Genomic DNA, 13,707 nt, shown 5'->3' with positions numbered 1-13,707 from the left:
TTTTTCCTTTTTTGCAACAATCTCCATCTGCACTCACTCTTCATGTATCTGTTTACCATTGACTCCTGAAGGAGGTCCTCCAGTCTGTGTAGACTGCTCGTTCGATCGCAGGTGTATTTTCTTTGAATGGCATCTTGCAGGTTCCTAAGGTAGTCCATGGAGTCTTTGGCATCACTGAAATACTGCACAGAAGAAGAAGAAGAATGATGAATTAGAATGTGAGAGACAAAGACACGTTGCCAATTTTTACAGACAAAAAAAAAACAGCCAGAGGCTAACCTCAAAATAAACAGCATTCTCCTTGAGGTGTTGCTCGACGCATGAGCAGAGCTGTAAAATCCAGCTCCACTGTGTCTGCATGGCAGCTCTGTATGCCTGGAAGACAAAAAAAAACATAATCCAGGTATAACAGCAGGAAAATTACAGGTACAAGATGAAAAGAGCTTTCGATTATTGCAGCGATGAATGCAGGGTGGAGACACTTCTGCTATTCTAAAAAAGTGATGACAATAATTATACTGACCGCAGAGCTTACAATACAGAAGAAAAAAAGCATGCAGGGCTTACTTCAATAGTGAGCCTGGCGGGGTGGTTCTTGATCAAAAGGCGTTCTGCCCTGTCCTGCACAGACTTGATCACTTCCTCCTTTTCATCCAGCTCCCTCATCAGGTCCTGTGGGAAGAGATTAAACCTTAATATCTCTGACAGTCAGTCATTGTAAAGAAGCATTCTTTCCATCATCTCAAACTATCAACTATCTTTTCTTTCTTTTTGCTTGTCAGGCCCTCACAGCTTTTCTGTCAGAGTACGAAAGGTGTGCAGAGTCAGTGACATCTGCGACGTTGCTTTGGGTTCTTGTGCTTTGTTCTTATGTCTGCTTTTAGCTCCTTTCCTGAGATTGCTGTTATGTTGCATATAAGCCCTTGAATAAGCCTCTGTTTTTCTGTCTGCAATGAGGATTTCACAGATTAAGTAATAAGTCAAATAATTTAAAAAACAGCTAACTTACAGCATGGTAGTCTCTTTTCTTCGAGATGCCGTTGTTGCGATCACTCCAGTCGAAGGCAACCTCCTCCTCCTCCTTCTCATTCAGCCAGATGAGCTCCTGAGTCGCCTGTGACACAAAGTCATGCAGGCTCTCCAGGTGGCTTTGACGCTCTCTCGAACAGATCTGAAGAAAAAAAAGGGGCAAACATGAGTTGAGCCTACAAAACTCACATGAACAGACACATTTTACGATGTAACTTTAAAAAGGTAAACAGACCACTTACCAACAGCCTCTCATACTGCATCTCCAGGTTGTTCAGTTTGTCTGAATAGGCTAGTTTCAGGGGCATGTTCATCTGAATCTGAGAAAAGACAAACAGTTTTTTTCTTTTAATTTTATGCAACTGCAGCAAAATTTAAGACAAAAATTGAGTTTAAGATTATTTATGATCGTTTTTATTTTCATAGAGATTATAAGATAGAAGATTCAGAAATACCCAAAATGCTTACCTCACTCAGTTTGGCATCTTTAAGACTCATCTGAAATTCTTCGATGGCTCTGTGCACACTTTTGTGGCTGTCCAAATGTGTTTCCACACTCGGCAAATCTGATCCCCACTCTGAACGATCAAGTGTCATCTTAAAACAAAAGAAAAACAGATTCAAATACTCAGTACTCTGCAGAATTAAAGCCACAGCGCATTAGAAATCACTTTACGCTGATTTACTCACCTGTATCTCTTCCACCCAGTTTAGGAGGTCCTGAACAAATTTCATGTTGACCTCCTCTTCTGTCATGTTGGAATCCGCCAGCGAGGATTTCAGTAAGGGCTTGCGGATCTGCATGTGTTTCAAATGCCTGAGGCTGCTCGGGTCCATGCCGCCACCACTCCCCATGTAGCTCTGGACTGAAGAAGGCTGCATGCCGGGGGTCAAGGCAGGTGTCAAGGACGGGGTGAGGCACGGTGTAAGGCTAGAGGTGAACGTGGATCCAGGGGTACCTAACCCCCCTGGAGTGAGTGCAGGAGAAAAGGATGGTGTCAAGCTTGAGTTGATGTTCTGCGAGAAACCAGAGTTCAGGCTTTGTGTGATGCCGGAGATCATCATTTTGGTTTGTTCTGTTGTCAGCGTGCGGCCATGGCTGTACACAGACGAGCACTCGGCTCTCAGAGACAGCAGGTCATCCCGGAGTTTTGATACCCTGTGTTGAAAAAGGAAAAGAAAAAGTGAGTTCAATTCATATTCATAGCAAACTAGTGAATTATTTTTTTTTGCAAGCGGTCTAGCTCTGTACCTTTGGACAAGCTGGTCTGCAAAGGGGAACTTCCCATCCAGAAGAATCTGGATGTCAACCACTTGTTGTCTGAGGATGTTTTCACACTCCAAAAGGTAGCCGGCAATCTCTGCTTCATTAAGAAACTGGATACCAGACTCGAGACGTTTTGCATCCTTTGAGAGAATAAAAAGAAAGGTATTGAAAACTCTGTACGATGTCATCACAGCATATAAAAGTAGTATAAGTCCAACAGAGTCTGCAGAAAACTTACAGACTGCAGGGCGGTTCTTGCCAACGCCAGCTTGTCCTCTCCATGAACACAGTCACGTTGGACCCTGTTGGCAATCTGCTGCAACATTTCCAGCCTACCAAACACAGAAAGATTACATTTTTTTTTTTTAGCAAAAGCAGTTATCACTTAAGTTAAAAACAAAAGAAAATCTTCACAAAAGTCAAACACGCTGTCACTTCACCTGGATCCAAAGGAAATGTTGTTATTGAGAAAGACTGAGCTGTTCATTTGTAACGGCTCAGTGATGATGGTGTCATTGGAAGCGAGACTGGTGAAGCTGCCGTTGCTAATAGACGATAACCCGCTAAAGTAAGCCATCCTTCTTCACTATGCTGTTACTCGGAAGCCACTCAGGCTACCGCTGCTACATTTGTTCTCCTAAATATCCATCTGTAAGGACACAAGCCTCGCCCTAACCTTGACAGTTTGACTCCAAGCTTTTGCAGAGCTTACTGATGGGGCGGCTCTCACCGTGCTCTTATTTATAGGGCCATCCAGGTGAGGAGCGTGTAAAATGAATCCCACCCTGAAAATAATTTTGCTGCCCTCAGGGGACGAAAATCAAACAGCAGGTTGAGACAGTACACCTTTGTACACGTTGAGACTGTACAAAGCCCTGCCTCTCTGCTAGAATGGCTTTTTGTGCCTGTTTTTACCACACCCAACTTTCTTTAATGCTGTAAATACGCCGTGTTTATGAGGGAGATGGTAAACTAAAACAATGTCAACAATGTGCAAAATATGAAAATTGATGTTCCTTGGAAATGAAATATTTCCTGCAAACAAACATTGGAAAAGGAGCTCTGAAACTTGACTGAGCTTGCCATGAGAGAGCAGACACGTCAATAAACATAAAACATCTTCACTGAAGCATCCCATGATATCAGATTTACCCTCCTTTCAAGTAAATAGATCGTCCTGATTTACTTGCTAAGCTGTAGTCCATGAAAGCGGTTTGTTAAAAAGATTCCTTTGTTTTTCTTTTGCCTAGTCTGCAAATCACTTGATCCTCTGTTAAAGCAGAACAACACCTCTTTTCATTTGCAAATAGTACAAGTAGATGTGCGGTAAATCTGATTAATACATTCATCAAAACTGTGCACAAAAACCTCGGAAATCCTGGTACCAATCAAAGAGAGCAAATGTTAAGTGAGGGGATTTACACTCTCATTTTAAAAATCAAACCCAGATTCTGACGCCCAGTGTTCAGTTTCAGTAGAGGCGTGAGCGAGCCTGCAATTTGATGCTGGTGCACGCTGCATGCACCAACCTCAGGAGTATTATGCTGACTCATGGAGCATGTTGGCTAGTAGGGTTATCACGAAACCTGAGTTTTAAACAATTAATGATACCATCTGCTTCGATACCGCAGCTACATAAATACAAGTCCTAGGCCACCTGTTATTGGTCATTTCTGTTTTTTAAGGGACAAAAATTCCAGGGAAACTCCAGCACGATGTGTAGGTTTCACAAATACACTTTCAATGTTAGGTACATATTTGTCATTAAATCATGTCATTATCATTAAAATAACAGAGATGTATCATTTTCATAAACGTTCTTTTTAAAGTATTGAAAAGTTTCAAAGGTTTGTACAAAATTGTGACAGCCTTGCTAGTTTACAGTATGTTAAGCATTTCACATAGAAAACCAGGACATGTCTACGTTACTTTTTTTCTTTACAACCTTGTATGTTGCCTCAAGCAATTACACGTTTTGTCATATCCATCACCAACTTTGTGTCTCTTAAAGTTGTAACCTATAATATTGAGCTATTAAGTCTCTATAGATCAGCCCTTAAACTGTAAAGAGCCACGCCTACCCGAGGAGAGAAAAAAAATCAGTCCCACAATCTGCAGGAAAGTGCTGCAACACTCACAAAAAGGCAAGACATCAGCATGTCAGAAGACATTTTAGAGCCCCAGTACAACCGGAGGAAAGTTAATTGAAATTTAAATTTACTATTTGTAAATAGCTTGTATAGTGCTAATCTATTCCTCTGACTACTCAAAGTGCTTTTTACACTGCAGTACACACCTACACATTCACACACTGATGGCAGAGGCTGCTATGCAACTTGTCCATAAGTATTCATACACATTCCCGTTTCAATGGGAGTAAATTTGGGTTCAGAGTCTGGCCCGAGAACAACATGTGACTGCAGGAGCTGGTGTTTGACACCTGACCTTCAGGTTGTGAGATGGCTACTGTATACCACTGAGCCATGGTCGCTGAAATGACTACTATAATATCTTAAAACCTCCACTGATTGAGGGATCCTGACCCTCACTAATTTGAATGTGCAGTGTTGTTTGCTGATGCCTGAATCCTGTTCTTTTCTTTGCCTACTTAAATACTTTGTTTTCCATTTAGTTGCTTGTATAAGTTATAACTGGGTTCTTTACCCTGGTGTCTGTGCATCCCACCACTTTGCAGCCTTTAGACATGTTTCTGTCTCTTTCTATCAGGCATACAGTGATGACAAGACCCCTTCATGCAATTCATAAATCACTGAAGAGCAAATGACTTGTTTTTTCATTTGATGTGGGCGGGACTTAGATGCAATCTGTCTCCGTTATGTTGAACCAAGAAAGACAGAGTATTCATGTTGCCAGGCCTCTACATACCTTTCAACCTCAGGCCTCAGGCTCTTCTCTCTTTCCAACATGGCAACAATCAATTTCCCCCATTCCTTTTCCACATCGTTTGGATGATGACCCTGGGGTAACTGAATACGTCCAAACTCGATCCACATCTGCAGACATACCGCAAAGACCGAATTGTTGTTACTACAGTGTGTAAAACTGCAATCATGGCAACGTGTGATCAAAGCCACATGCTTCCTCTGGTTTGCGTTTGTGTACCTCAAGCATTTTGTAGAGATCCTGGATTTTTGTCTTCTCGTTCTCCTTCAGCGGGATTTCATTTTCTTTAAACTGCAGATACTGTGTATAAAGTGCCTGAGGAAAGAAAGGAGGAGGAGATTACACACACATGTTAAAGAAGTCAAACTTTATTTATAAAGCACAAATCATTCACATTAAGCGACATAGCACTTGCTATACTATATACATGTATGCAAATACCTTCAGAATCAGAATCGGGGTTTATTGCCAAGTACATTTACACATACGAGGAATTTGACTTGGTGTATTGGTGCTAAACAATTAACAAGGAAATAAAGCAGAACTAGCAACAACTTAAATAATACAGTATAAGAAGCTATAACAATATATAAAATATAATTTAAAAATGTAAAATATAAAATATAAAAAATAAAAATAAAAAATAAAAAACACAAAAGGTGCAGTAAGTTAGTTAGAAGATACATTTTTAAAGTCCAGTGGGCGTTGATGTAACGCATAAAGAACAGTTCAGCATACTTGAGGTACATGCACATGCACAAGTACACAAACACACACAGCTCAGTCATAAACTGATGACACAAGGAGGGTTTATAATCTGCTTTTAAAAGTGCATTTTTTTTTTCTCAAGAAGAGATATTAACCAGGAGAAATCTCACTGCACGTGTTCTTTCTCCCCTTGTCTTTGTAACGGCTGCACCAAAGCTCTTTCACCGTTAAAAGCTATTGACTTCTTGCAGTAAATGGACTGCTGCCATCTCATATCCTTCAACATCACTTTAAGTCTCAGTTACAGCAGGCAGGCTCTGCACACGGGCTATTTGAAGCAGATAATTATTGATGCTTTATGCATATACAACGCTAAAAGAATGTGAAGGCTTGGGCTTCACTTGTGCATCGTAAAGCTTATAATACTGATTAAATTATTCTGTACCTTGAGTTCCACAGGGTTGTTTGGGAATGATCTATCTGACATCATGGCCACATTGTGTTTGATCCACTGGCTGAGGTATTTGATCATGTTCTGGTACTCCACCCATTTGATATCGACATCCTGTTCAGAGAAAAACGATATCCGTCATTAATGCACTCTTCAGCACTTTCACTCAGATTGGGTGGAGTAACTGGCGGACCGGTGCCATCAACTTACATGAGGACTGATTCCATCAACGCCATCAGGTGCCTTGGGGAAGGCGTCGTACAGTGTGGAGACGTATGTGATGACCGATTTCTCATCGGGAGACTGAACGTCTACGTCTGATGAGAAAGGTAAATGTCAAAGGTCAGAAATGCAACATGATCTTTAGTCAGAGGAAATACTCCTCAAGCTAAATTCCAAGTGCCTCTCCCCTGATTTATCTCCACAAAGTTTAAAAGGAGTTTTTTTCAAACCAAACATGACTGTGTGTGTCCTCACCCTCAGGGTCCAGCAGTCTTGCCACCCCCAGCTGTTCAGCTACCCCAAAGGCATGCTCTAGATTTGATCTGTTGGTCTGTGCCGACATGCGGCTCATGTCTATCATGTCGGGCCTGAAATGAAGAGAAAGAAACAACAGTAAGGCAGGGAAAAGTCGATTTTAAAAAAAAAAGGAAGAAGAAGTGGACATAAGAATTCTATAATCATGAAGTAGCTTTCTCTTCTGCAGTTACAATACCTGTATTTATGAATGATGGCGTTAAAAAGCCTCCCATCCCTCCAGGAGGTGGTGAAGTTGTCACACCGTACTCCCACATAGCCCTCTGTTATCTGCTTGGACCAGAGCAGCAGCCTTTCCTTGGCTGTCATGTCCTCGGACCCCCCTGTCACATGGATCTCCGAGATCTGCATGAAATAGAAACGTAAGATTTTAAAATAATTAGGGACTGTTGTCAATTCAGAGGCATGGAGCATCTAGGTCTGTAAAGAACATTTCATACACTGAGGTAATTCAAAGTGCTTTCAAGGGTAATGAAAGAAAACAAAGGTGCCGATTGACGATTAAAATTAAGTGGAGTTAAAGATTTTAAATGCAATGAAACAGCTAAAGTCCAGACAACAGGCGCATAGTTAAAAATAATTACAACAATGATTCAAAGTGAGTGTAAAAATACATATGCAGCCATCAGACGGTAGACTAGGCAATGTAGAAAAATGTTTTTTAGCTTGGACTTAAAGGTGGTCAGAGTTGAGGCTTCAAGTTCAAGATCTGTGCTGCATGATACCAAAACGCCTCTCCATCATGTTTTGTCCTTACTCTCGCTAGAAGGCCCAACCCAGAGAAACTGAAAAATAACCCTGTGAAATTAAGATTTCACCATAACTACATGAAAACAATTACGGCCACTCCTCAAAAGCGATGCCATCTAATGCACCACCACAAATGAGTTCGAGTTTGTGCTCTAGTCCGACCTGTGGCCCCTTTCCTGCATGTCTGTCCCCACTCTCTCTCTACCCAGTGTCAGACTCTGTCCACTGTCCTATCGCTAAATAAATGCATAAAAATACGAAAGATTTTTAGGGAAAGACTAAAGAAATGAATTAGATGCAAACCTTCTTCATGTGTTTATTTTACAGTTCTGTTTGCACATCAAACATGGAAAATGTCAGCAGGTCACAAGTGGGAGTTACAGTTGTGTAATGAATTACCCAACACTTTACAACATGTTATACTGATAATTAGGCTGACGTTGAGCTCAAACAAACATGGCCACTTCACAGGTTGAGGCCACAGTGTTGTTGGCAGGCCCAGGTTCAAAGCACATTTATGACATCTGAGGTAAAGTTTCTATTTACAACTATAACAACAAACCACCAGTTATACTGACTGATTCAAACATTTAAGACTATATTCTTCCTGTTACCCAAACAATTGAATGTAAATAAAGTGTTTGACATGGAAGATAATCAGAGCAAAGCAGCAGAGAAATAAAGAGTACGTTTTACACCAATCAATCTATCAACCAATCAACTCATCAATATGGGTTTTTCCCAACAGGTGGAATTTAGTTTGCATCCGGGTGATATGAGTCACAGCAATTACAGAGATGAACAGAAACAAAACAGAAACAAACTCTGCAGCTCAAACAAGCTTAACAAAGACAAAGTAACACAGTCATAAAGAAAAAATGAGAAGAATCCGTCCACAGACCTGCCAATCAAGATTGTATTGTTTCCAACACTGGACAATTTTCTGGAATTAAATTAAGAAAAAGAAGGGAAGGAGTTTAACAATACCTCTGATACAAAGCGGTTTTAAGTCCTTAAGTCCGTCTAAAACTATAATACGATGACTATTTCAGCAACGGAAATGTGTCAAACACCAACCGATCCAGACAAACGAGGATCACCTCCGTCTAGAACAAGTCTGTTTCCCACAGCACAGGTTGAAGTTTCCAATACAACATAAAAAAGGACAACAAATTCAAATAGACTGAGATAAAAACTCAACAAGACCCCACTGTCCCTGTGTCTTTATTCTAACAATAGTTTCAGATCTCTAAGTATGCTGGAAACCAGGTGATACCTTCTGTGTCAAACAAACTATAATGTGTGATTTCTGGGTTATTGTTTGCCAAATAATAACTTTGAATGCAGACAGAAGGACATTTAAAAAAACCCACATTGCCACATTCAGTGAATGTCTTAATATGAAGCCAAAAAGCAAAACCACTAAAGAAGGAGATGAAAACTCCTAATTCTCAGCCAGTGCCAGCAGGTGAAGACTGCAGTAAAACCTTATTATCCTACAGATCCAGACACATTCATTATCTTTTCTTAATTGTCTTTCCTAAAGAGAGACAATGAGATACATCATGTGCCTTCTCATTAAGCCAAATTGACATTCAAACAGTTTGCGGTCAATCACTTTCAAAAGATATTTGTAAGTTTAAAAAGTAGTAAAGTGAGTGCACCATTTTGAAAGTTGTTGTTGACCAAGGAAGAGATTTTGTGTCAATCAATAATGATGTCCTTTTTTTTGTAAACATATAAAAGTATGAATGATTGATATCAATATGATACAAAGTCTGTCACTGAAGAACCATAACCCTGTTCTTACTCTGTAAAAGACTGGCAACAACTAGACTATAAACAGGTTTTATAATGTGCAGATTGTCAAACAAAGCCATTAAAATACACAGTATTTAGAATCATGCATTAACAGTGACCAATGTGCAAGAAGAGGGGACGGACAACAACTCTATACTAGTAAACATAGTTCATCAATCCATCAATCTTTATTTGTATAGCGCCAATTCATAACAAATGTTATATCAAGACACTTTACAGAAGAGCAGGTAAAAGACCTTACTCTTTGTTAAATTATCTCTAAAGACCCAACATGAATCAGTCATGAGCACCAAGCAACATTTAAGCAAAGTTAGTGACAAGGAAAAACTTCCTTTAAGAGGCAGAATGATGAACATCTGCTGAGACTGAGTTGGGCTTGAAAAGTGGGATACAGAGAAGAATAGAGACAAACAGAGCAGCAACAATGAATATATTGGATTTACAGTTAACCCACAGTTAGAGACAAAGTTTTAATTTCAATACATGCACCCACTTCAGTGTCCGAATGAGCTACTCAATTCACTAAAACAACACACCTTCTAGACATCAGCTGTGGTGAGATCACTGAGATAATGAATCAATGACATAAAAATCAGACCTATTCTCTCAGAGAGAATGTGCGACTTTTTGATCGCCCTTGAGCACCAGCGACATCAAAACCAAGACAAACAACAAACTGCTGTTAGGCGACACCTTCCTCTGTTCTGAAGCCTCCGCTCTCCTCCAGCGACACACCTCCAACCGCCCTTCACTCGCGTTCAAACGTAGGAGTTATCAATTAGAACGCACCATAATTAACCACAATTAAAGCACAAGCGACGGAAAAAATGTTCTCGGCTCGCAGCTGCGATTGCCTGTGGTCTGCATTGTTGTGTTAGCATGCTAATGTTAGCGCACTTGTAGCTTCAGTTATGTGACATTCAAATGAGCAGTAAGTATGTTCTTCTTCTTTTCCCCCTGTCCTTGACTGAAACAGCTTTATACACAAGGCCGTCCCGTCCATGTAAACACAGCTCTGACAACAACACAGCCAGCGGGACTCAAGCTTCTCACTCATTGTAGACAGTAATGACTCAGAGAGACATTTACAGAGGAGATACTTGATTTCTGTTTTAGTGTAAAATGTGTAAAATGTTGAACATTCTGCCTTTAAAATGAATTTCTGTTTCTGCTGATGCTGTGCAACTTTTTTAAAAACCAAGAGTGTAACGTTGTGTATGCACATTATTCAATTGGTAAACTTCTGATCAGGTTTGAACAAAAATGTCAACATACTGTTCCTGTCCTAACATACATTTAAGCAGCATAAATAAACAGTTCAGTCAGGTTCATCTGATTGCGCACACAGTCGTCTGTACAAGTGAGGCCTGTAGTTTACATTCTTCTTAAGATGTGGGAGATTTTTTTGGGGGTTATTAAGTGTCTAAAAATGGCTGTGAACTCACAGAAAGTAGCAACAATGATGACATAATGCTCAATGAACAATTGAACAAGAACAATGGACTCCTCTGATGGGGGTCTAAAATGATGTAATGAGATAATTAGATTAACAAAATGAAGACCTGTTGCTCTAAGTAAATGCCTTACTTTATCAGATTGTTTCATTCTCGTGCTTAACTTCCAGCTTTGGCAATGTTGACTTTACATCCAATAAAATCTTTTAATGATCTACCACGAATCACACCAGCATCGTGTATTAACAACACGTTTCCTCGTTTACCTGGTGTTGACTTGAAATACATTTGGCGGGAGCTTGTAGATGTTCTTCGTAACCAGAGCAGGTGATGGTCCTCCGTCTCCTCCTCCTGTTCGCTTGAGAGCCCAATATAATCTTGGCGAACCTTTCCTCGCTGCCTTGTCTGTCGTTGGCCCTCAAAGGCTGTAGCATGTGCTCCACTGCTCCGAAGCTGACGGCCCTCCTTAGCTGCCGCTGGAGCAGCTTCTTCACGAGCAGACCGTCTTTAGCCGAGGCCCCTCTGGAGGTCGTGTTAACGCATCGAAGCTTTCCTTCCACGGTGGACCGGCTTCTATCTCTGTCCGTCTGCTCTGTGGAAGTCCTTCCCGACCTGTAAGCTAGCCTCTTGACATGAGATGGATCACAGGGATCTCTGAGGATTAAAACGGGCACCTCTCCGACGTAAACACCTCGGCTGATGCTTTCTTGCCTGGATAGATGTTTCTCCACCTGTGGTTGCACTTCCAGCAGCTTTGCTTGGGTCTCTTTTGTGTCCTCGACCGGGCCGCCTTGCCGCTCTTCAGTCTCCTCACTAATGGCATTGCTTGCGCAGGCCTCCCCTTGAGGAATCCTGAAAGATTCACCGAGCTGAAAGTCGGATTTCCTCTTCTTCCTTTGAAAGTAGCGGCGGCCTTTGAGCTCTCTGGAGTCGGGCCTCAGCGGAGCTTTCTTGGGGTCGACGTAGCATTCCTCCTTAGGGCCCCGAACACACCCACAGATGTTTCCCATGGCTGACAGTCATACGGTCCCTTACCCATCGACAAACTGCCAACAGCGTGCTGTGTTTAGTATCCAAAGAGCACAGCTTGATCTGAAGAGCAACTCTCCCACTGACAGAAAGCCATTTTCACAGCAGGCTAAAAAGCAGTGACAGACAAACCGGCAGCCCAGATATGAAGCAGTTTGCTTTTCCTTTTTCATTCACTCTCATAGACTCACAGCTGAAAGCCGGTCAGCCTCTCAGTCTCCCTCCCTCTCTCTCTCTCTCTCACCGCATGCTCGTGTGCTCGCTCTCTGGGTCTCTCCTCTCACACTGGAATCCTTCCTGACCTTTGAAACATTTCTCCGGCTTTGCTAATCCAGCACAAACGCCATAAATGCACACACTGACAAGGCCCCCACGTGCTTGCGGCTCTCAGCTGGGCGAGAAGGAAAAAAAAGACTTGTGGACAGACCTGTTCCTGGGCTGGATAGTCTGCTTCGTCTACACAGTAAACATGTGCATGTGCGCGTCACAGCCGACTCCAAATATTTGTGTCTATAATGAGGGGTGAAGGCAGGACGCTGTTTAAACCGCAAGTGCTTCCCGCTGATGGCCACATATTATGCTGTGAGAAATTTTGGCTCAGCAAGTTTTGGCCTCATGAGGCAAACAAGAGTCCCAGCCAGTCAGACAGCTTTTGAAAAAAAAAAAAACCAGGACAGCGTGGGTCAACGAGAGCAGCAGGAGCAGGGACAAATCCGAGCTGGACAACAAAGTGCTTTCACTTTGTCTATTAATCAGGCTACGTACAATGGACGAGCCAGAGGTCGGGTTTAAGTCCAACGGTTTAAACAAACACTATTATCGGACCAGATCACCACCATGGCAGTTCACAAGAGGGGAAAACTCGGACCAGGACGTGATTCACCGTATAAAAACCATCACAGCAACTATAAGATTAGAAAGCCTAACAGAGCGAGGGCACAAGTACAGTGTAGAAGCATGTATGAATGAATACTTCAAATACACAGCCAGGAAGAGAAAAATAAAGCAGCGTGTGAAACAGTAAATGTAATGTCACCTCTCAGCTCAACTAAAAATAACAGAGTGTCACTGTGAGCTCACAATATTTGAACGCCAGTGAAGTTTCCCTGAAGGTCAAAGTCACCTGACAGCCCACACGGTTCAGACTACAGTCTCCTGATTACCCAATCTCATACAGTATGTATGGTCATATCATGGTATTATTACCAAATACTGGGATGATTGCAGTAACAGATTATTTTGGTACGTGATACATTTCAGTAAAGTTGAAAAGTTTAGTAAGATTTCTAAACCCTGTCCTTGGTACAGTTTGAATCGGTGACAATGTTGAAGAAAGTGTGAATGAATGAGAAAACTGAATCATGATAAATGAGTGAAAAAAGTACTTAACACGCAGTAAAAGTGAGAGAACATGAGGGCAAAACAAACAAGACAAGACTCAAAAGAAGAATGTGATGACAGTGAACCCGTCACCAGCCACTAAAACACACATTACATTCTAGTAAGTTCGTCACAATCCAACGATATCTCCACCTGTATTGATTCCACAGCGACAAAAATACACAACACTGGGTAACATTGCACACAAACTCCTACACTTTTTTTTTGTCTACATTGCACAAATACATTGGCAACATTTCAGTCCTGAAACACTGCCAATGTATTTGTGCAATTTAGACAGTGTCTGCAGTTGTCCCCAAAAATAGGGTTCAGACAAATTTTTAAATAATCTCTCTCAATCATCACATGTGATCAGG

General features: G+C 41.4%; 1 protein-coding gene across 1 annotated transcript in view; it reads right to left on the bottom strand.

Annotated features, from left to right (window-relative positions):
* Nucleotides 1-13,707, bottom strand: part of dst (dystonin) — a 112,131-nt gene that overhangs the window by 68,539 nt on the left and 29,885 nt on the right. Inside the window, exons 7-21 of the mRNA XM_061039610.1 lie at nt 7,075-7,241; nt 6,837-6,949; nt 6,570-6,676; nt 6,354-6,473; nt 5,420-5,515; nt 5,183-5,310; nt 2,535-2,628; nt 2,282-2,436; nt 1,720-2,188; nt 1,498-1,626; nt 1,272-1,349; nt 1,010-1,171; nt 568-672; nt 280-375; nt 57-182 (exon numbers count right to left, since the gene is read on the bottom strand). Coding sequence (XP_060895593.1) covers nt 57-182; nt 280-375; nt 568-672; nt 1,010-1,171; nt 1,272-1,349; nt 1,498-1,626; nt 1,720-2,188; nt 2,282-2,436; nt 2,535-2,628; nt 5,183-5,310; nt 5,420-5,515; nt 6,354-6,473; nt 6,570-6,676; nt 6,837-6,949; nt 7,075-7,241 — 2,145 coding nt within the window. The remainder of the gene's footprint in view (nt 1-56; nt 183-279; nt 376-567; nt 673-1,009; nt 1,172-1,271; nt 1,350-1,497; nt 1,627-1,719; nt 2,189-2,281; nt 2,437-2,534; nt 2,629-5,182; nt 5,311-5,419; nt 5,516-6,353; nt 6,474-6,569; nt 6,677-6,836; nt 6,950-7,074; nt 7,242-13,707) is intronic.

Source organism: Labrus mixtus, chromosome 6, assembly GCF_963584025.1.
Source record: "Labrus mixtus chromosome 6, fLabMix1.1, whole genome shotgun sequence".
NCBI lineage: Eukaryota > Metazoa > Chordata > Actinopteri > Labriformes > Labridae > Labrus > Labrus mixtus.
Note: the sequence above shows the minus strand (reverse complement) of the source record. Positions and strands in the feature narration are given on the sequence as shown.